The sequence below is a fragment of the Hyperolius riggenbachi genome, chromosome 6 (genome assembly GCF_040937935.1).
Source record: "Hyperolius riggenbachi isolate aHypRig1 chromosome 6, aHypRig1.pri, whole genome shotgun sequence".
NCBI lineage: Eukaryota > Metazoa > Chordata > Amphibia > Anura > Hyperoliidae > Hyperolius > Hyperolius riggenbachi.
In genome coordinates, this window is record NC_090651.1 from 297668887 (window position 1) to 297690157 (window position 21271).

At 44.9% G+C, this 21271-nt stretch overlaps 1 protein-coding gene across 1 annotated transcript in view; it reads left to right on the plus strand.

The window, feature by feature from the left end:
- Positions 1–21271, plus strand: part of KIF18B (kinesin family member 18B) — a 71993-nt gene that overhangs the window by 8617 nt on the left and 42105 nt on the right. Inside the window, exons 2-7 of the mRNA XM_068241142.1 lie at positions 827–1180; positions 1900–2057; positions 4549–4653; positions 12788–12898; positions 16475–16672; positions 19212–19388. Coding sequence (XP_068097243.1) covers positions 859–1180; positions 1900–2057; positions 4549–4653; positions 12788–12898; positions 16475–16672; positions 19212–19388 — 1071 coding nt within the window. The 5' untranslated portion in view covers positions 827–858. The remainder of the gene's footprint in view (positions 1–826; positions 1181–1899; positions 2058–4548; positions 4654–12787; positions 12899–16474; positions 16673–19211; positions 19389–21271) is intronic.

The following is a 21271-nucleotide window of genomic DNA, read 5'->3' on the forward strand; positions in this document are numbered from 1 at the left end:
AAGTAAACTAGCACCTGTTTTTCTGCTGCATTTAAAGTGAACCAGAGACGAAGCACCCTCATGTATTTTACAATATATTTCAGTGGGAACATTAGAGAAAACACCTACCCTGCTCTCTGGTTCATTCTTCACTGTTCAGCCTGCTTCTTATCAGCCCTGATAAAATCCCCAACTGAGCATTCAGCATGGCTTTGCTCAGACATCATTATAGCTGAGTCTGTCTGATGTCTTTTCAAGTCCAAGCCTGCCCCCTTCTGGCTCTGCTATAATGACTCGGCTATAATGATTCCTGAGCAAAGCCAGACTGAATGCTCAGTCGGGGATTTTATTAGGGCTGATAACTGGCAGGCTGAGCAGTGAAGAATGAAACAGAAAGCATGGTAGGTGTTTTCTCTAATGTTCCCACTGATGTATATATGGTAAAATACATGAGGGTGCTTCGTCTCTGGTTCACTTTAAATGCCGGGCAGGAGGGCTGGTCCTCACTGGGATGAAAGGAAAGTAGCATTGAGAGTTGGAAAGGAAGCGGAATCTTGGTCCTCATCTTGTTAGTATGCTCTGTTCCGCTTTTTATGAGGGTGGGAAACAGAGGTTGAGAAAAGTGGGAGACTGTCCATACACATTTTGAATATGTTATATAAAAGATCAGCCAATTGTGCATGAACATACAAAGTCTTATGTCTCTGGGCATCCCTCGAAGCAGCCAAACTTAGCGCCTCCACCATAAGATACTGATACTTTCTGTTTGTGCTTTCTGTGGCATAGAGTCCCGAATACAAGCTTTTGTCAGTTCTCTGATAAACTATACTGTATTTGTTCTCCACAGAGTTTACTGGGCGTGCGCCTAATTTGTCTGCCATGACTTCGGCAGCTGTCCCAGAAGAGGGCAATGTGTCTGTTGTGGTTCGTGTCCGTCCCCCTAATGCACGAGAACAAGAGAGCAACCACTACACGGCCGTACAAGTGGTGGACCACAATGTGCTGGTGTTTGACCCGGATGAACCAGAAACATCGGGGGTCTTTTCCAGTCTACGAGGTCATGAGGGAACCAGGCGCAAAGGGAAAGACCTGAAATTCATCTTTGACAGTGTTTTTGGCGAGCAAAGTACTCAGCAAGACGTTTTTGAACATACCACAAAGCAAATCCTCGACGGTGTATTAAATGGATACAACTGTTCTGGTAAAAAAAAAATACATATCATTTTTATCATTTCTAATGTTTGTGTGGCATGTGAAATTGCACCTGAACTCTGCAGCAGTTTAAATAATGACACTATTTGATGGAGGTTATATAAGGCTTGGTCCACACGTGCGGCTGCCAAGATGGCAGCTTGTTTAAGCAATGCAAGCGCTTTTCGGCTACTGAGCAAAAAAGCATTCAGCATCGGTAGTGTTTCGTCATATCACGTGTTGAGCCCCCTAGGTGGGCACGGAACCGTTCGAATGCCACCATCTTGAAGGAGGCGAGAGGATCTACTTCTGCGTTTACACACGAATGACACGAAAAGCTGTGCCTCTAATTTGAAAACCACTTCAGTTCATATGAATGGAACAATGATTGATCACTTAAAACGTTGCTTTCCTTGCACACAGAAATTGAGTATTTATTGCCACACAGAAGCCTTTGCAAACCAGCTCTTAGGGTGGTTTAGAATTAAGGCTTTAAAGGCCATCTAAACCCAAAACTGAACAAGGCAAATTCCTAATGCAATTTTAACCTTTTCAAATTCAAAAGACCCTGTACCTCTATTATTTATTTATTTTAGCTTTGCCTTCCGTGTAACTGTATTTGAGCTGTCTGCTATGCTGCAACCTATCGCCATATTTCTATCCCATGTATTGATTTCTCAGTATGGTTCATCTCCTTTACGCTGTTGAATTTCCTGTCCCTGTGTGTAGTGTTTGCCTATGGAGCTACAGGTGCCGGTAAGACACACACAATGTTGGGATGTGAGGCTGACCCTGGAGTGATGTATCTTACTATGGTGGAGCTTTACCGGCGGATCGAGGCAATCAAAGAAGAGAAGTCATGTGAGGTCCTCATCTCCTACCTTGAGGTGTGTTCTTAACAACAGTCTGTGATTTTGGAACTGTTCATTCACAAACAGCATAAGGGCTAGTTCACAATGCAAGAGCTTTTTCAAAGCGCTTTGTGATTTTAAAAGCTCCTGCTAATGTAATCCTATGCGTGTGTTCTCACTGGCACAATGTGATTTTGTAAAAAAAAAAAAAAACCCATAGCATTGCATTAGCAAGAGCTTTGCAAATCACTGGCGCTTAAAAAGCTCTTGCAGCCCTAAGGCCTGGGACCCACTAGCAGTGCTTTTGTAAGCGCTTGTGATTTGTAAAGCCTTTGATAATGTAATGCTATGGGTGTGATCCCAGTTGAGGGTTGTGTTTTTTTTTTTTTTTTTTAAATCATCCAAATCATTATATTAGCAAGTTTTTTTTTTTTGTTGTTTTTTTTTTTAAACACAGGTACTTAGAAAGGTGCTGCTAGTTGGTCACAGACCTCCCCAGAACTTTTACTGCTGATCTAGCAGAGGCTAGATCCACCTGTCCTCCATCCACCTGTCCTAAAAGGTGACCTTGTTTTACATACTTGTAGACCTGTTTTAAAACACACTGAGGGGGGTGCTCCAGAAGCCTCTCAGATATTTTGCAGAGCCGTGGACAAGTGTGTCCAGCTTGAGCATGTGCGAGTAAGGTCTGGACATGCCCAGTAGAATGAAACCTCCTATGCATGGCTTTTTTTCCTCTGTGCAGTAGCGCTTTGTTTTTCTAGGTATGCAGGGACCTTACTCATGCATGCCCAGTCCAGATATGTTCATCCATGGCCTGCTTGTGGCCAGAAGAAACCTATTCAACTTTCAAATTTATATACTGATACCGTGCACTAGAATAGTGGACTGTGGGAGGATCTAGATCCCACTTGTGAAGGTCACTTTAGGTGTCCTTTAACGTATTAGGCCTCGTTCACATCTGCTGCGCTGAAAAACGTGTTAAAGCGCATGGTAAAAAACGCATGCGCTTGTGCGCGCTTTAGTCCGCGTTTCTGTGCGTTGCGCTGCGCTTCTTTAAAGCACGTTTTGCTTACTGTAGCAGCAGCAGTTGTCAATAAAACTTTGTTTTTGTATGTAAATGTATTTTTTTCTCCAATTAGGGGTAAAAAGCGCATGCGCTTCTATGCGCTTGTACGCGCTTCTATGCGCTAAAAAAGCGGACCCATTCACTTGCATTGCTGTGCGCTTTCCAGCTCAACGCACAGAAATGCCTGCAACACTACGTTTCTGTAACGCTGCTCAGCGCAGCGCATAGATGTGAACCAGCTACATTTAGTTACATGGAAAAATCAATACCTTGCTGAACGCAGAGGGCAGTGCGCTGTGGAAAGCGCACAGAAACGGCCCTGATGTGAACGAGGCCTATGACATTAGGTTCAAAATAAACATTGACTCAATAAAACTCTAAAAAAAAAAATGGCACCCTTGATTTAACCAAGCAAGTCGGAGCACTAGATGTGTGACTGCAGGCAGGAGCAGCATGAGATTGAGGCTGCATAGCTTTGTACTGCAGTGTGCACTTTTTTGGCTTGTTCTACTGTATAGTTGCATTAGCCTATCACTTGAAATGGTTAAATAAATCCGACAGGAACAAAAAATATATAGATACTTAAGAAAATGGAAGGCTCTGGATAGCATAGAACCTTCCCGGTCCTCTCTCCATCCCTTTGTTCTAGTGCAATGCCCCACTTAATTTCTTTAACCGATTTGGTTGAATACCTCTGTCCCTCTTCAAGCAGCCTCCAGAAGTACTCGCATCTCCAAGTACTTCTGAAGACTAGCGCAATCCATACTGCGTATGTGCAAGCCTGTGCTCGCACAGTATGAATGCACCATCTTTGAATGCACTTAGGGCAAAAAGTACTAAGAGGCTGCAGAGGAGGGATGAAGCGGTATTCGGTCACTAAACTTCCCTGGGGGACGGCGCTGGAACAAGGAAACAGTGGGAGGACCAAGAAGGTTCTATGCTACCCAGAGCCTACCCTCTGCATAGGTAAGTATCTCTATTTTCTTTTTGTTAGCTTCAGATTTACTTTGAAGTCTTAATTCTGGCTATTTTTAAGCAAGTGAACTTGAAGTTAGGAAACTTACTTCAGGTTAGATACATGTCTAAGTAGAAGGTGCTGGATAGTATAGAGCCTTCCTTTTTCCTCTGTCTGGCTGCTGGTAAAGCTTTTTGCTCAAACATCTCTTCAGAACTGCTTGTGACCACCAGTATTGCTGAGGAAGAGTTCATTTCTGCTGAGCATGTGTGAGGGGGAAATGAGAAAAGCTGGACGACCAAGCAGGTCGAACAGCTTTACCAGCGGACAACGGAGGAACGACAGGCAGGAGGGACGAGTCTTCCCTTCTCTTAGTTATTCTTTCTTTAGCTTTGCTTCTATGCGTTGTATGTATTCACTTATCATCCTGACTGCTATTAGAATTTGCTTTTGTTCAGCTTTATTGTCGTCTTTCACGTTACTTTGTTGCCTCTTGTCCACAGGTGTACAATGAACAGATCCAGGACTTGCTGGAACCCAAAGGTTTCCTGGCAGTCAGAGAAGATCCACAGAAGGGAGTCGTAGTTCAGGGCCTTTCTTTTCATCAGGTGAGTCTAACCACTTTTACATGTAGTTGGTGTTACAAGAATACCTCCAATATATTTTTAAATGCAGTTAAAGGATATTCGAGGTGAGTTCTAAAACCTATCTTTACTTGCCTGGGACTTATTCAAGTGCCTAGAAGTCATTTGTGTCCCTCGCCAGAGCTCCATTCTTCTCCCGGTCCTGCTGGAAGCCTCTGCAGTATCGCTGACCCCCAATGGGTCTGTGTCTTCTGTGCTAGCCTGCACCAGCGCTGCTCGCTAAAGCGCCCACGTCATCGGAAGTGTACTGTGATACTGCAGAGGTTGCCAGCGGGACTGGGAGAAGACTGGAGCTGCGGCGAGCAACACCCTTCTAGGGGCTGCAACATGCCCCAGGTAAGTAAAGAGATTTTATTACTCACTTCAGATATCCTTGAATGTTATATGCAAAGGCACCAACATAAGAAAATGCAGTAATACTTTTAAAACATGGAGTGGCACCTCTGTTCCTTCGCATGTAGTTCCAGTCCACCCCGGGTGGAGGGTGACGCCCCCTTTTTTGTTCTTCCTATCTACAGAGAGCGACTTCTTAATCCTTAGTAGGAACAGGTCTAATCTTCCCACCTGCGTTTACAGTGGTTGCCTTGGCAGTAACCCTGGTTTGTGAGTAGAACTATACTTGCCCTTCCACTTTCTCACCCCAATACCAATAACCTACTACACTATATTGGGCTGTCGGTGCCCCTGTGTTTCTTTGTCATAAGATCCTTAAATGGTATCCCTACAATACCTGAATGTACCTTCGGCGATTGAATGGTCTTCTAGATGTCAATAATTTACATGTACTTGCACTGTGAGATCAGACATGATTTCAGCAGACATCTTGGGCCTGATGCATGAAGGGCCGGTTAATTTGCCCTGTGGAGGCAGTGCACAGCAATTTCCCCTGTGCTAATGCAGGAGAGCAGTGTGCGTTATGCATTTAGCGCAATGTGCGTTACCGAGGTAACACGCTGTATGCTGCATGTTACCATAGCATTGCACGTGTTACTAATGCCAAGGAAGCAGTGTACATTACTGGAGTATCTGTAAAGTTGCTGTGTGCTTCTTGCACTCAGCAACTTTACTAGTCCTTTGTGCATCAGGTCCCTTGCCTCATATTGATGTCACCACTGTAGCTGCTAGCTTTGTACTGCCCAATGCAGTATAAAGCTACAGCAAACTTTAAAAAAAAAGTTTGATATTTTACACAGATGAACAGAAAAACTATACATGTTTATATATACTATAACAACAAGTACTTGTAACAGATAATTAGTCACTGCTTGCCGTGTTAGCTCTGTAGTCCTGCCAGGATCACTACTTAAAAGAATCGTCATTTCCGATCTATATTTCATCAGTATTTCTAACATAATATTAATGAAAAGTTTAATTAGATTTCCATTAGATTGAACATTCGTATAGAATCTATTACAGAATACCCAAGCAAGAAAGTATAGGGGACTAAAAGAGACTGAAAAGCCCTCCTACTAAAAAGCGTAAAGTGCAACTGTGGCTACCCACAATGCAGCACTACTGAATATGCAAATTATCTCTTTATGCCCCTGAAGTCTGGCTAACATCCAGAACTGCTGGTTTATAGCAAGCTAATAGTAACTTTAAAGTGTACCTGAGATGGTACAATGGACTTTATTTATACTTACCTGAGCTTCCTCCAGCCCCATGAGCACCATTGCCTTCCTTGCCCTCCTCTTCGCCCCCTCCATTCTGGCGCTATGACTCCCGGTAATCTGGTCAGTCGCCACCAGTTGTGGGCATCTGTGCATGCACGGACGCTCCCGTCCGTGGGAGGGTTTCACGCCTGTGCAGTACTACTGCACAGGTGCAAAACGCGACGAGGGGTGCATACGCAGCCGAGCCACGCGTTTCCCAGCTCAAGGTCACTTTAAAGAGACTCAGAGACGAAGAATACTAGATCTCTGATACTTACCCGGGGCTTTCTCCCGCCCCACAAACACATCTAAGTCCCACGCCGGCCTCCTGCGGTCTGCCGTTCATCCACGGAGAGCCCTGGTAACAGGCTTAGTGATGTCTGGGTCTACTGCTCATGCACAGTAGACCCCGACTGGCATTGACTGAGCCTGGTAATGGAGCTCACCGTGGCTGAACGGCAGACCGCAGGAGGGCAGCGTGGGACTTAGACGTGTTTATGGGGTGGGCGAAAGCCCCGGGTATGTATCAGTGCTCTAGTATTCTTCGTCTCTGAGTCTCTTTAAGCTGGCTAGAAACGTGTGCCCAGAATCCAATGGCAGTTTGTGGAGTTCTCCTTTAAGATCTAATAAGATGCTGCTTTGTGATTATTTGGAGGTTGACAGAAGCTTGCTGGTGTATGGGCTTCCATACAATTCAAAGACCTTTGCAGCCCTTCTAAAGTATTTATTTAATTAACGGAATATTACCCCAGCGTAAAGCATTCCTGGTTTTCATTTATACCTTATGGGGAAGTCATTTATGTAGATATTTTCTTGTATAAACAAATCTCGCTCTGTAATTATTTATAGGCCATCTGCAAAAGCTTTCCGTTTCTCCATGGAAGTTACACAGCTCATTGTAGCAATAAGTCACACTTGTTTTATCTTTCTATTCTGATTGGTTCTGGTCATGTCAGATCTACATCTATGAAAACTTCAAGGAAGCTCCATGTGTGCGGGAAACAATAGTGATTTGTCACTGGTCATGTTCTAACTTATCTTCATGCTTTGTCTTATAAACAAGTACATCTTGCAGATACTTAGGCTGCTTTCACAGTGGGACCTTAAAGTTCCAGGTTACAGCAGCCTGTAATGCAGCCCAACTCACAGTAATGAAAAATCAATCTGCTGTTCACAGTGCCCACGTTGCGTTACATTGTAACGCTACACGTTGAATGAAAGTGCAGCATGCTGTGCATTATACTGGGCTTTAGCTGTGTTAGACTGCTTGCACATGCTCAGTGACTAGCCACATGGCTAATTAATATTCACTGCACTGTGCTGACTGGACTCATAGTGTTGTCTGGATCATGAATGAATAGTTCATTTGATCCGGATCTTTTTTGTGAGTCGAATCATCCGGATCATCACAATGAACGATTCGGTTCACAGTGGATGTCTGTCTGGAAGAAACAAGAACATACAGAATGTACAGTCCTGCTAGTCATTTTACCCCCAGTCTGCTTCCCTAGTAAAATGATTCGGTTCAAAGATCCAGATCTTTTCAATGATCCGATTCGAATCATCCGAATCCTTGAAAAGATCCGGACTTCCCATCACTATCCTGGAGTGGCTGTTCTATCAGCATAGATAGAACGAAAACAGCGCACCAAGAGCTGCATAACTCGGCTCAATCTGAAGTTCAACTTCAACACCACCACGCGTTGCGTTAGGGGCACGTTGTGCGACCTTAGCGTCCCCTAAAACGCAAAGTCTTGGTGTGAAAATTGGCCTTAATGATTTTTTTTTTTTAATGTCCTTTGGGAGTTTTAATTAAGGAATGTGCCTATCTCTCCAGGTCTACACAAAATGTGATCTTTACAGGGCAACCCTGCCTTTAAATGGTGGCACTTGTTTTACAAAGTGGAGAATGCAACAGAAAGGATGCAGTGTTCTCCCCACAATTTTTTTCCAGCCGGGTGGCATGAAAAAGTAGCCGGGTGGGGAGCGACGGGGGAATGCAGGTCCAGCAAAACTCTGCTTACAGCATAGGAGGAGGATGAAGAGGTGAGCCGATGACAGCCGGGTGGTCACCAAAATTAGCCGGGTGGAGCACCCGGCTAAAAGAGCATGGGGAGAACACTGGGATGTATACACTCAGAATACATACATTAACATTTGTAAAGCTCGTATCTCCCATAGGACTCAAAGTGCATAGATATGTCCCAGATCAGTACAGGATTGCAGGCTGGACTGTTTTACAGAGGAAATTGTCAGGTGTTCCTACATGCAACCAGACTAAACAGGTTTTTAGTTTGGACTTAAAGAGAATCTGTATTGTTAAAATCGCACAAAAGTAAACATACCAGTGCGTTCTGGGACATCTCCTATTACCCTCTGTCACAATTTCGCCGCTCCTCGCCGCATTAAAAGTGGTTAAAAACAGTTTTAAAAAGTTTGTTTATAAACAAACAAAATGGCCACCAAAACAGGAAGTAGGTTGATGTACAGTATGTCCACACATAGAAAATACATCCATACACAAGCAGGCTGTATACACCCTTCTTTTTGAATCTCAAGAGATCATTTGTGTGTTTCTTTCCCCCTGCAGCTATCTTCCACTGAAGTGTCAGGCTGTTTCTTACTGCAGAGTGCAGACAGCTCTGCCCATATGTAATTCATCAGTATGTGAAAGCCCAGCCAGCTCAGAGGAGGATTTATCCAGCTTGTAAAAGATAAGAGAGAAGAGAGAAGCTGCCCTAATCTAAATAATACACAGGCAGTGTGCAGAGAGGGGCCTGGAGGGGGGAGATGCATCACAGAACCACAACACTGAAGAACTTGGCAGCCTTCCAGACACAGGCTGACAAGTCTGACAAGAGAGAGATAAGTTGATTTATTACAGAGATAGTGATAGTAGAACGTGCTGCAGTAAGCCAGAACACATTAGAATAGCTTTTGGAACTTGTAGGATGATAAAAAACAGGATGCAATTTTTGTTACGGAGTCTGTAACAAAAAAAAAGTTCCCCTGGGGCAGGGGTCGGCAACCCGCGGCTCCTCTTTTTCACCTTCGCCGTGGCTGCGGCGCGCGCATGACGTGTGGTGTCGCTGGCTGGCAGCCTATCAGAGAGGCCGCCGGACCAGGGCAGTGCAGGGCTTCGGGCGGCCATTTTCCTGTAGCCCTGCAGTGTTAATCAGGCAGGACGTGACGTAGGAAGAGGATCGTGGGAGTTGCGCGCCAGGTCGGGACCGGAGGTCGAAACAGGAGGAGAACGTGTCTTCTGACGAGGTGAGTAAATGGGTTTTTCTTTTCAGATCTTCTGAAGGATTGTGCATATGGGGGTCATATCTTCTGAAGGATTGTGCATATGGGGGTCATATCTGCGAAGGATTGTGCATATGGGGGTCATATCTGCGAAGGATTGTGCATATGGGGGTCATATCTGCGAAGGATTTGTGCATATGGGGGTCATATCTGCGAAGGATTTGTGCATATGGGGGTCATATCTGCGAAGGATTGTGCATATGGGGGTCATATCTGCGAAGGATTGTGCATATGGGGGTCATATCTGCTTAGGATTTGTGCATATGGGGGTCATATCTGCTTAGGATTTGTGCATATGGGGGTCATATCTGATCCTGTATATAGCATTAAGGTAAGAAACAATATATGCAGTGTTAGATTTGTTTTATAATGGTTTTGCGGCTCCCAGTTTTTTTTCTCTTTTCGGAAACGGGTCCAAGTGGCTCTTTATGTCTTAAAGGTTGCAGACCCCTGCCCTGGGGGGTACTCATCTCGGGAGGGGGAAGCTTCAGGGTCCTAATGAGGCTTCCCCCACCCCTGTAGCTGCAGGCAGTCCAGCGCTGGCTCCCCTGAAGTGTCCCAGAATCCTCCCTAGGCAAGCCTGATAAGCGCTGATTGATTTACCTTCGCTGGCTCCAGCGGGGGCACTGTTGTGGCTCTCTGCACGGAGATAGGCGAAAATATCCAATCTCCAGTGGGTCTGCTCTACTGCGCAGGCGCAGGTGACTTGCACCTGCGCAATAGAGTGGCCCGACAGCGATCGGCTATTTCCGCCTATCAGCTGCATGCTTGTTTTTTTGGTGTGTGATTCAGACACTACTGCAGCCAAAGAGATCAACAGGGTGCCGGGCAACTGGTATTGTTTAAAAGAAAAATAATTATAGCAGCGTCCATATACGTCTTGTGTCAGGTGGCGATGCCATGGGTGTGATAGGGAGTCCCAAAGTGTAGGGGCAGCATGACAGAAAGCTCTGTCTCCAAAGGCTTTGAGGTGGACTCTGAGGGTGACCAAGTTATTAGATCCTTTTTGTGCAAGGATTTGAATGTCAATAAGCCAATCTTAAATGGAATTCTCAATTTTATCGGTAGCCAGTGGAGTAAATGCATAGTGTTATGTGGCAACGGCAGGGTTGGCTTGTTAACAGCCTTGCAGCAACGTTCTGTACTAATTGCAGACGGTGCAGGTCTTTGTGTGGAAGGCCTGTATAGAGAACATTGCAGTAGTCCAACCATGATGTGATGAAGATGTGAACTAGGGTTGGAAGATATGCTGGACTTTTGAGGTGCTTAATTTTTGTAATGTTCCTTGGGTGAAAGAAGGAATGTTTCACAACAGTTGAGTTTTGATTCCTGAAGCCACAGTGTACCAGAGACGTCTGTATATAAAGATTTGATACTTATCCAGGGCTTCCTCCAGCCCTATAAGCACGTCTGAGACCCTCACCGTCCTTTCCCCGGGCTGCCGTTCAGCCGCAATCAGCCTTGGTAACTGGCTCAGTAGCATCAGTCGGGGTCTTCTGCACATGCGCAGACCTCCCGCGCATGCACAGAAGACCCCGACTGACGCGACTGATGTAGGTACCGGGGTTGTTTGCAGCGGACCACGGGAGGACGGCGAAAAGACTCAGACGTCCTTATGGGGCGGGAGGAAGCCCCGGGTAAGTATAGAACCTTTCTATACGGAGGTCTCTGGTTTCTTTTAATTCCCCCTGAACTGGTACACCCAGGCTGCGCACAATGGCTTAGTTGTTCAGGTCTGAGCTCCCTACCGTTATTGGTGCTGGCTGGGTATGGAGCTGCTTTGCTGTTGTCCTTCGATACAAGGACCTCAGTTTTCTCGGCATTTAGTTTTAGCCAGTCCTCATTCATCAGCTCCTGAAGCTCAGCTAAGCACACATTTATTTGTGGGGTAGTGTCAGTTATGCCAGGTTTGAATGATAAATATAGTGAAGGCAGCATAGTCAGGAACAGAGCTGGGAGATATGGCAGAGAGAAGTTACTGTGCCATTAGATATCCCAGTGGATGTACTACAGTGACCAGGCACAAGAACACCAGAAAAGTATAATCCCATAGTCCTATTTTGGTTTAAAGTGAACCTAAGGCCAATTTGGTATCCTCTAGAGACTTCCTGTGTCGTCCTCACTGTCACTCAATGGGAACCTCTGGAAGATCCGGGCTGTGCTCCGGCTTATTGTGCAGGCAAACTCATCCTTGCACCGGTGCAGTACGGCCGTGCTCATGCATGAAGAGGAGCGTGACCTGGATTTGAAACTGACAAGCTCTTGTCGGATTCTTTTTGGGGTACACAAGCGGAGGACAGTGTGGGACGCCTCTGCAGAATTCTTAGATAAGAACCCGGTTTTGACTCAAGGTTTGCATGGGTACATGTCAGTGTTCTCCCCAGAGATTTTTTTTTCCAGCTGGGTGGCATGAAGAAGTGGCCGGGTGGGGCGAAATGAGAGAATGCAGGGCCGGTGCTTCTGTGTACAACTCTGCTCACAGCATAGGAGGAGGTGAGCCGATGACAGCCGGGTGCTCACCAAACCTACCCAGGTGGAGCACCTGGCCAAAAGAGCCCGGGGAGAGCACTGCCCTTAGAAAGATTAAAAATCCAAATTCTTTTTTTTTTTAAGTTTCTCGGGAGTTTTTTTATTTTTTTTATTCCTACATAGAGACAAATCTGTAACTATTGAACATGTGTTTTTCTGCACTCTTGAGTGTTATTTCTAAAGTCTTCTAAACGCTGTAGATTTTTTTTTTTTTTTTTTAATTTAAAATACACAAATCCACTTTAATGGATCAGTCTGTAGCAAAAAAAGTTTCTGTACCGTGTTAGCTAAACAAATTATATAGGTAGAAAAAACAACATTTTGTAAAAAAATAATACCCTTTGAATGGCTAACTGATAGAGTTAAATTATGCAAGCTTTCTGGGATCTAGTCCCCTTCTTCAGGTATATGGATCAGTCTGAAGTTTTACATATAGTTTATCTTTAGCTATGCATTCAAATAGTTACGTACTTGCTTATAAAGGCTGCAGAGAGGCTACTGTAAAACAATGGAAGTACAAGATAGTGATATAATACTGTAGGTGAACCTGAAGCATAGTGATGTTGCCACATTAGAGTTTAATAACATTTTTTTTTCTCTTTAACGTGAAGCCCAAATCTGCTGAACACTTACTGCAAATGTTGGCAAATGGGAACCTCAACCGCACCCAGCACCCCACAGACGCGAATGCTTCTTCCTCCCGATCTCATGCTGTTTTCCAGGTAAGCTGCTTACTAAGGCTTCCTAAGTGGCAATGTTTATCTTCTAGAGCTAATGCATTTTTTTATTGTCCATGGGTCTCTCATTCTGAGTTTACTACTAGTAACTGCTCACTGTATAGTGTATTATTTCCTACACCATACATATTGTCATATGTGTCTGCTTAAACTGTACAAGGAGGACACAAAAACAAAAGCCCTTAAGAAGAATGTAATGAGGGCCAAAGCCTACAATGGCTTACAATCTAGAGGAAGGGGGTGACACGAAAGGAGAGGGGCAGAGAGAGTTAGGGCAGCGTTGAAGTGGGGTAAGCCACCTCTTCAAGGAGTTATACCCCACTTCAATGCTGCCCTAACTCTCTGCCTAGAAACCCTCGCTCCAGCCCCCCTCCTTTCGTGTCACCACCCCCTCCCTCTAGATTGTAAGCCTTTGGCAGGGCTCTCTCTCCTTGTGTATCATACATGAATGTGCACTCTACCCAGAGTAATGTGAACTTGTATTATTGGGACTATCACTACAGTGTATGCTCTGGCATTGTATTACTATCTGTATTGTGTTCTTGCACCTTATTGCTTATTACCTGTATTGTGTTGTGTATCTTATTGCTTATTTCCCATATTCTGTTGTATATCTTATTGCTTTTTACTTGTGTTGTTGGTCATCCCTGTTATCATTGTCTGTAATCTTGTGAATTGTACAGGGCTGCATAATATGTTGCTGCTATATAAATCCAATAAATAATAATACTGAGCTTCTCCACTTAAGAGAACATAAGTGATCTGGCAAATGCATTAAAGTATACCCGAGGCGGCGTGACATAAGATAAACATATGGTTGTGAAGTGCAAAAGATATTCATAACCAGGTTTTTCTTTATTTTACTGCCTGAAAGAGTTAATTTTCAGGCATGCAAGTGACAGCTTTGTGTTGTGTTACAAATTGTGTTGCCTTCACCTAGGCCTTAGTGAGGGCTGCTGAAAGGTTAGCAGATTACAGCTGTGTTCACACCCACAACAGAAACCTCAATTATAGGGCAGTCTGGATTTCTTACCCAAAAGTTCTCCTGATGGGTGCAAGCTTGACCGATAATTTACTAACCTTTTATTTATGACTTTGTATAGCACAAGGGTTAATTTTCCTGAAACCTAATAACAGACAATGCTTAAGGGGGCCCATACATTACTACATTTGTGAAAAGTTGATATCTGGCCAATTCGAACATTGGCAGGTATTAAGGCAGCAACATGGGCACCAGAACAATAATTTAGATGGATTTCTGGCTGAAGTCAGTTGACAAAATTGATTTACCATGCTGTAAAGTCTCGGTCGCAAAGGCTCGAGTGGGTGTGCGGCGGTAACGACCGATGGAGACCCGGTGGCTGCCTGTATTGTGCAAGTACAACCCTGCGCAGGCCCAGTAGAATGAGGCTGCTAGTGCACAGAGGGAAAAAAGCTGTGCACAAGCACCTTTGGCGTAGTGGGGCTACGCAAACCTTATCCATCCATGCTTGCGCAGCGTGGACACGGTCGCATTCGTAGGGGCCCAGCGCTGGAATGGTATGGTGTACAATCCAGGGGCTTACCACAAACTATTTTATTTTTTTAATATTTTATTTTTCTTCCCTGACTTATTTAAGTATTTATATAGTGCCGACATTACGCAGCGCTGTACAGAGTATATTGTCTTGTCACTAACTGTCCCTCAAAGGGGCTCACAATCTAGTCCCTACCATAGTCATATCTATGCATGTATCGTGTAGTGTATGTATCATAGTCTAGGGCAGGCATGGGCAAACTCGGCCCTCCAACTGTTACGGAACTACAAGTCCCACAATGCATTTGCCTTTGTGTCATGACTGTGGCTGTCAGACTCCTGCAATGCATTGTGGAAATTGTAGTTCCTTAACAGCTGGAGGGCCAAGTTTGCCCATGCCTGGTCTAGGGCCAATTTAGGGGGAAGCCAATTAACTTATCTGTATGTTTTTGGAATGTGAGAGGAAACCGGAGTGCCCGGAGGAAACCCACGCAGACACAGGGAGAACATACAAACCTCTTGCAGATGTTGACCTTGCTGGGATTCGAACCGGGAACCCAGTGTTGCAAGGCAAGAGGGCTAACCACTATGCCACCGTGCTGCTGACTTTAGGATTACTTTAAACAGGAGCTGTCAGCTATACTATCTAAAAAAAACCCCACACATATAAGTAGATAAATACTTGCATACATAACATATGTATTGCATTGTCGACTTTTTGATTTCAGTGAGTTTTATATAGTAAATAAAGAGAAAACTCTTTCAGGCATTTGCCATTTTGGAATCCCTTTGTCCGAAGCCATTCCTGATGTCTTTTTCTCCCTTATTCTGGGAGGCGGGCAGCCAATGCAAACACACAGTCTTCAGACACTCCCACCCAACTCTGCAGTAGAAAGTGCATTGTCATTGTGTGACTCTGTAGCTTAACCCTCCTGACGGTCAATTGTTCTGCGGCTGCGCGGCCGCGGGAGGTTTTTTTAAGCCTAATTTTTTTTTTATCGTGTAGCTAGCCTAGCGCTAGCTACATGATTCCCCCCCCTCCCTGCGGCCTCCCTCCCACCCCTCCGATCGCCGCCGGCGATCAAGCCCATCCGGAAATCCCGTTCTAAACGGGATTTCCTTCAGGGCTTCCCCCGTCGCCTTGGCGACGAACGGAGTGACGTCGGGATATCGTCACAGGGAGTCCCGATCCACCCCATAGCGCAGCCTGGCGGCGATTGGCCAGGCTGCGCAAGGGGGGTATGCGGGCGGGGGTGCTTGCTGCGTGTTCTAAAAAAAAAAACATTATGAAAATCGGCCCAGCAGGGCCTGAGAAATCATCCGTGGGGTTACCGCCATGAAGGTTAAGAAGCATGAGAAATATTGGCCAATCGGAGAGGAACAGAGGTGCGAGAGGGTAATACAGGCGGGAAAGAGGCTTCAGCCAATCAGGCTGCATTAGTTAAGTCTGAGGGAATAGTAAAGAAGCAAAAAAAGACAACCCAGCATGCCCTGCAACTTCCTTTTTGCGGCAATGTACCAAATAAGAGCCGTGTAAACCAGGGAATGATCTTTTATCAACAACAAAAGTAAGAGTGATTTTTAACTTTTGGGTTGCCTGGTTAGCATCCTTATTACTTGTTGACCAGATAAAAATAAAGAATTGATTTTTTTTTATTTTATGCCTGACTGCTACGATTCAATACAGTGCCTCAACTTCTGAACTTAAACTAAAAATAAACCTAGCAAGACATGCACCTATCTAAACCAACAACAAAGACTTCACCACATTATTCAACTTGCTTCCAATGCAGTAATATACTGTAGAAGGTGCTGTAGATATTTGCATCATGTTATTACCACTTGCATAAATAACTTGCCTGACACTGATGGGCCTCTGGTTTGTGAAGCCCCATAACATTCGCCTGGTCTTCTGTGGCTGTAGTTACTCTTGCTCACACATTTCTGGTGGCATCAGTTGTATTTCAGGATTACTTTCCAAAGCAATTTGCGCTACTGCCTTAAACATTCTAAGTCTGCTGACCACATGCCATTGTCTCTTACAGATCTATGTTAAGCAACAGGACCGCACAGCAAGCATCAGTCAGGATGTCCGCGTGGCCAAGATGAGCCTGATTGACTTGGCTGGATCAGAAAGAGCCTCCTCCACCAACGCCAAAGGCGAGCGCCTGCGGGAGGGCGCCAACATCAATCGCTCTCTGCTAGCTCTCATTAACGTCATTAATGCGCTGGCCGATGCCAAGGTACCAACTACACTCAAGCGCCCTCTTTAATTGTTCACATACGGACTGCAGGTTTGATGAGTATCTTGTTGTTTTCCAGCCTCACACAGAACCTTCAGTGTCTGTTCTGAGTTAATTAATCTGCAGTGCTGGGGCAAAACACACGCCATAATGTTTTCCTTGCCGAAACCGGTTGGCCACTTGGCACAGGGTAGATGTGTTTATGTAACAAAACTGTTTACACAACAGCAGACTCAAAGGACAACACAACATCACTGGGACATGTGTGTGTTCTTTGTTTTATAAGTGTGTGGAACGTTTGGGGAAGGGGGAGAGAATTCTGTGCTTGAAAGTTTAACTGATATCCTATAATTAAACGTGAAATGTCTGAGTTTTCCCTTTCCTTTTAAAATCGTCCAATCTTCTCAAAGTGCTCAGGAATTGTTACGGCTCTCTTCAATTAGCATTTGACAACATATAACGAAATTGCCAGATAAACAGTAGTTTGGTATGTGACTGTAGTGACACATATGCAGTTAGCAGATGACATTCCGACAACTCTCCAGGGAGCGTTGTTTATCTCTTGTACTAGTAAACTGACACTCTTGGAGCATTCGCTATATTCATATTTCTTGGTCTGCTAAGTTACGCACACGGTGGTTTAAACTTGGTTGTGGCGGCCGATATCGTGAATCGATCCAGGGTGTACAATGTCCGCCCCACTGCTACAAATCTGGCATGCTGGATCTCAGAAAATCCCCTCGACGCCCAAGCATCACCTGTTCGCATTGAATTTGCCTGTGGGAATCTGCTCCATTGTGCGCCGCTCGTTCTCCCTCCATAGCAACAGATGCAGCACTAGCCTGTAGGCTGATGACCCCTCTTAGTGGCTGGATAGTGTAATGGTTAACCGCTCTGCTTGTGTCACAGGCGACCTGAGTTCCAATCTCAGCTCTGCCTGTTCAGTAAGCAAAGTGAGATGTTAAAAACTAGAAGAGGGATCAAGAAATGATTGATATCCGCCATGTAATTTGTTCATGTTGTTTGATGCACAATGAGCCTGCACCTCATCATCTTTACTACTGGCAGACATGAAAAAACTAGACCGCACCAACTGCTGGTATCTCTTGTACTAGTAAACTGACACTCTTGGAGCATTCGCTATATTCATATTTCTTGGTCTGCTAAGTTACGCACACTGTGGTTTGAACTTGTGGCAGCCGAAACTGGCTGCCACAGAACTGTTTTGAACTCTGTGAGCTGGTCATGAGCCGATTTCATTGGTTCCTGACCCCGTGATTACTGTGAACCAATCACATTGGTCATTGGTCATTGGCCAATGAAATTGTCTCCTGACCGGCTAACAGAGCTCTGCTGTCATGCCGACAGCAGAACGAATGAGCTTCAGCGAAGGGAGAGCAGCGAATCCATGCAGCTTGACGTCAGTAGGCCCTGTTATCTGTACCAGTGGTCAGACCACTGGTATTGAAGTGGTTAAGCAGATCATCACACATTATAGCTACTTTACTATCAACATAAGCAGAGAGTAACCACTTACAGTATACAGCACGTAAAAGGTTTGAAATGCCAATTTGTAATGTCGCTAAAGGCAATAAAATCATTTTTATTGCATTAGTGATGATGGCCCAATTTAAACACACACACACACACACACAAAAAATGAAAGTACGCTAATATTTATTTATCTTCCAATCTAGAAGGGGGTGGGAAGAGACGGGAGAGTTTGAGGTTTATTCTGCTTTTTGCCAAAAGTTCAGCTTGAATTTATTGCCTGGAGCTGCTCTAAAGGATAACTTCACCAGTAAAGTATTTGCAGGAACTTTTAAAAGTACCCTCTGATGATCAGTAATGCAAATTTGTCTGTTGTACTGGTGATCCCTATACACAAGCTGCTGCCAGCAGCTGTGAGGCCCCAGCCCAACCTAGGAAAACCATAAACCACGTACCATGTACAGAAAGATCTACTCTTTTACCTTCTGATAGTCTCGCTAAAGGACAACTGTAGCAAGAGGGATATGGAGGCTACTATACTTATTTTTCGTTTTAAACAATACCAGTTGCCTGGCTATCCTGCCGATCCTCTGCTTCTAATCCTCTTAGCCATAGACCCTGAACAAGCATGCAGCAGATCAGGTGTTCCTGACATTATTAGATCTGACAGGATTAGCCTCATGCTTATTTCTGGTGTGATTCAGACACTACTGCAGCCAAACAGATCAGCAGGGCTGCCCTGCAACTGGTATTGTTAAAGAGGATATAAATATGGCAGCTTCCATATCCCTCTCACTTCAGGTGTCCATGAAATGGTAAAATACAGTAACTGAAACTCTATAAACCTGCTGGAGCCATGAAATTCAGCCTTTAAGCCCAGCAGAGCTTACAACCAGCCTACAGTAGGTAGTTGGTCTTCACCTGTGCTGGTTGAAACTTCTGGTTAGTTGAGTTCTAGATAACCAGGACTCTACTGTATTTATGTTGGATTTAGGAATTAATGCAGGTCCTTTTTTTAACCATTAGTGGCCATTTATACCATTTTTAGAACAAGAAAGCTCACATTCCCTACAGAGACAGTAAACTCACCCGACTTCTGAAAGACTCCATTGGAGGAAACTGCAGGACCGTCATGATTGCGGCCATCAGCCCGTCCTCTTTGAGTTATGATGATACTTACAATACACTGAAGTATGCCAACCGCGCCAAGGAGATCAAACTCTCTGTGAGTAACTCTTCTTCCTCTATAAAGAGTTGTGCTGAATGTGTAACATGTTATGAGCAATCTGAAGGCCACCATACACCAATGTATGGTCAGCCTTGTATAGGATCAGTGTTTCCCTGATCGAAAAGCCATTGGGGAATATGAATGATTTTTCCTCTGTGCAGTACTTGATATTGATCAGGTTTCAGTAGCAATTCTGTCAAGTATAGTTTGTGATGCCGCCATGCTTGCTTTGTATTGCACAGTGTATTATCATACTGGCTGGCTGTCGGTTTGTTGATGGCTATTTGCTTTTTAAGTGGACCTGAACTCTTGCACTGGACAGAGGGAAAACCTAGAGAAATGCTCCCTGTATGTATTTAGAGAGTTTAGCATGTCTAATTCCCCCTCTTCTGTGACTTATCACAACTGTAATTAGATCTCTTAACTGTCAGCTGGCTGCCTCGGCAGAGCAGCTATTTTGTAAACACAGGATGTTAAAAATATGTCTGCTTCCATGAAAGCAGGAGGAAGACACACTGCTGATTTATTGCAGGATTTGTATCAGCTGTAAGTAAGAAATGTTTTTGTTTAAAAGATAAACAGCATATTCCTTTAGAGCAGAGAGGAAATTCTGAGTTCAGGTCCGCTTTAAAGCAGGACTCTCGACATCCCAATGAAAATGGCCACAGGCTTTGCTATAATAATATATTTAAATTAAACTATATATGTTTAAAGTGAACCCGAGGAAAACCTTGGGTCTAAAATTAAATACTTACCTTAGATCCTCCAGAGGCTGCCCACACCGTCCTCAAGACAAGACAAGACAAATAACATTTATATTGCGCTTTTCTCCTTGCGGACTCAAAGCGCCAGAGCAGAGCAGCAGCCACTAGGGCGCGCTCTATTGGCAGTAGCAGTGTAAGGGAGACTTGCTAAAGGTCTCCTACTGAATTAGTGCTGGCTTACTGAACAAGCAGAGCCGAGATTCGAACCCTGGTCTCCTGTGTCAGAGGCAGAGCCCTTAACCATTACACTATCAGCCAACTCAGGACCACCGGTGCTGCCCGAGACTCCTGCAGATTGCGACCTCGCTCCTCTTCATGCACAAGAGCTGCCATGCTTCTCCTGTGCTTGCTCAGTACTATAGAGGCGCTCGTGGACCAGTGGCTCTGGCCTACTGTGCAGGCTCGGCCATGCTTAAGCAGTACAGCCATGCTTGTGTTTTGAAGAGGTCATGAGCTTGAAATCCGACAAGCTCATCTGATTTCTTTTGGGGGTGCACATTCGGTAACGGTGGACCAGAAGACTCTGTGGGCAGCCTCTACAGGATCCAGAGGCTTCCTTCTACCTAGATAAGTATCTAACCTTTTTTTTTTTATCCCTGCTGACTTGGGTTCATTTTAATAGCACTTTGTATATTGTTGTAGGGTTGCTGTGGTATACCGGCAGTGTTCTCCCCAGAATTTTTTTCCAGCCGGGTGGCATGAAATAGTAGCCGGGTGGGTTGAGATGAAAATGCAGGGCAACTCAGCTTACAGCATAGGAGGAGGTGAGCCGATGACAGCCGGGTGGTCACCAAATCTAGCCGGGTGGAGCACCCGGCTAAATGAACCTGGGGAGAACACTGACCGGTATGACGATATACTGCGGTTTGATTGTGCATGGTAATCATACCATGCACAATCTCTTTTTTAGGGGGCAGGGCGACGTAGCGGTGGGGATGCGACGCGGCAAGCGCACGAACAGCGGCTGGGATGCAAATACTCACTTGCGGGCAGCCAGCTCCGTCCTGAACAATGTACTGGCTTCATTGTACTTCCTGTTCTTGTAACACATTTCCCTGAAACAGCGCCCCCTGGGTGCTATTACAAGATGATTCAAGAACAGGGAGTAGAATAAAG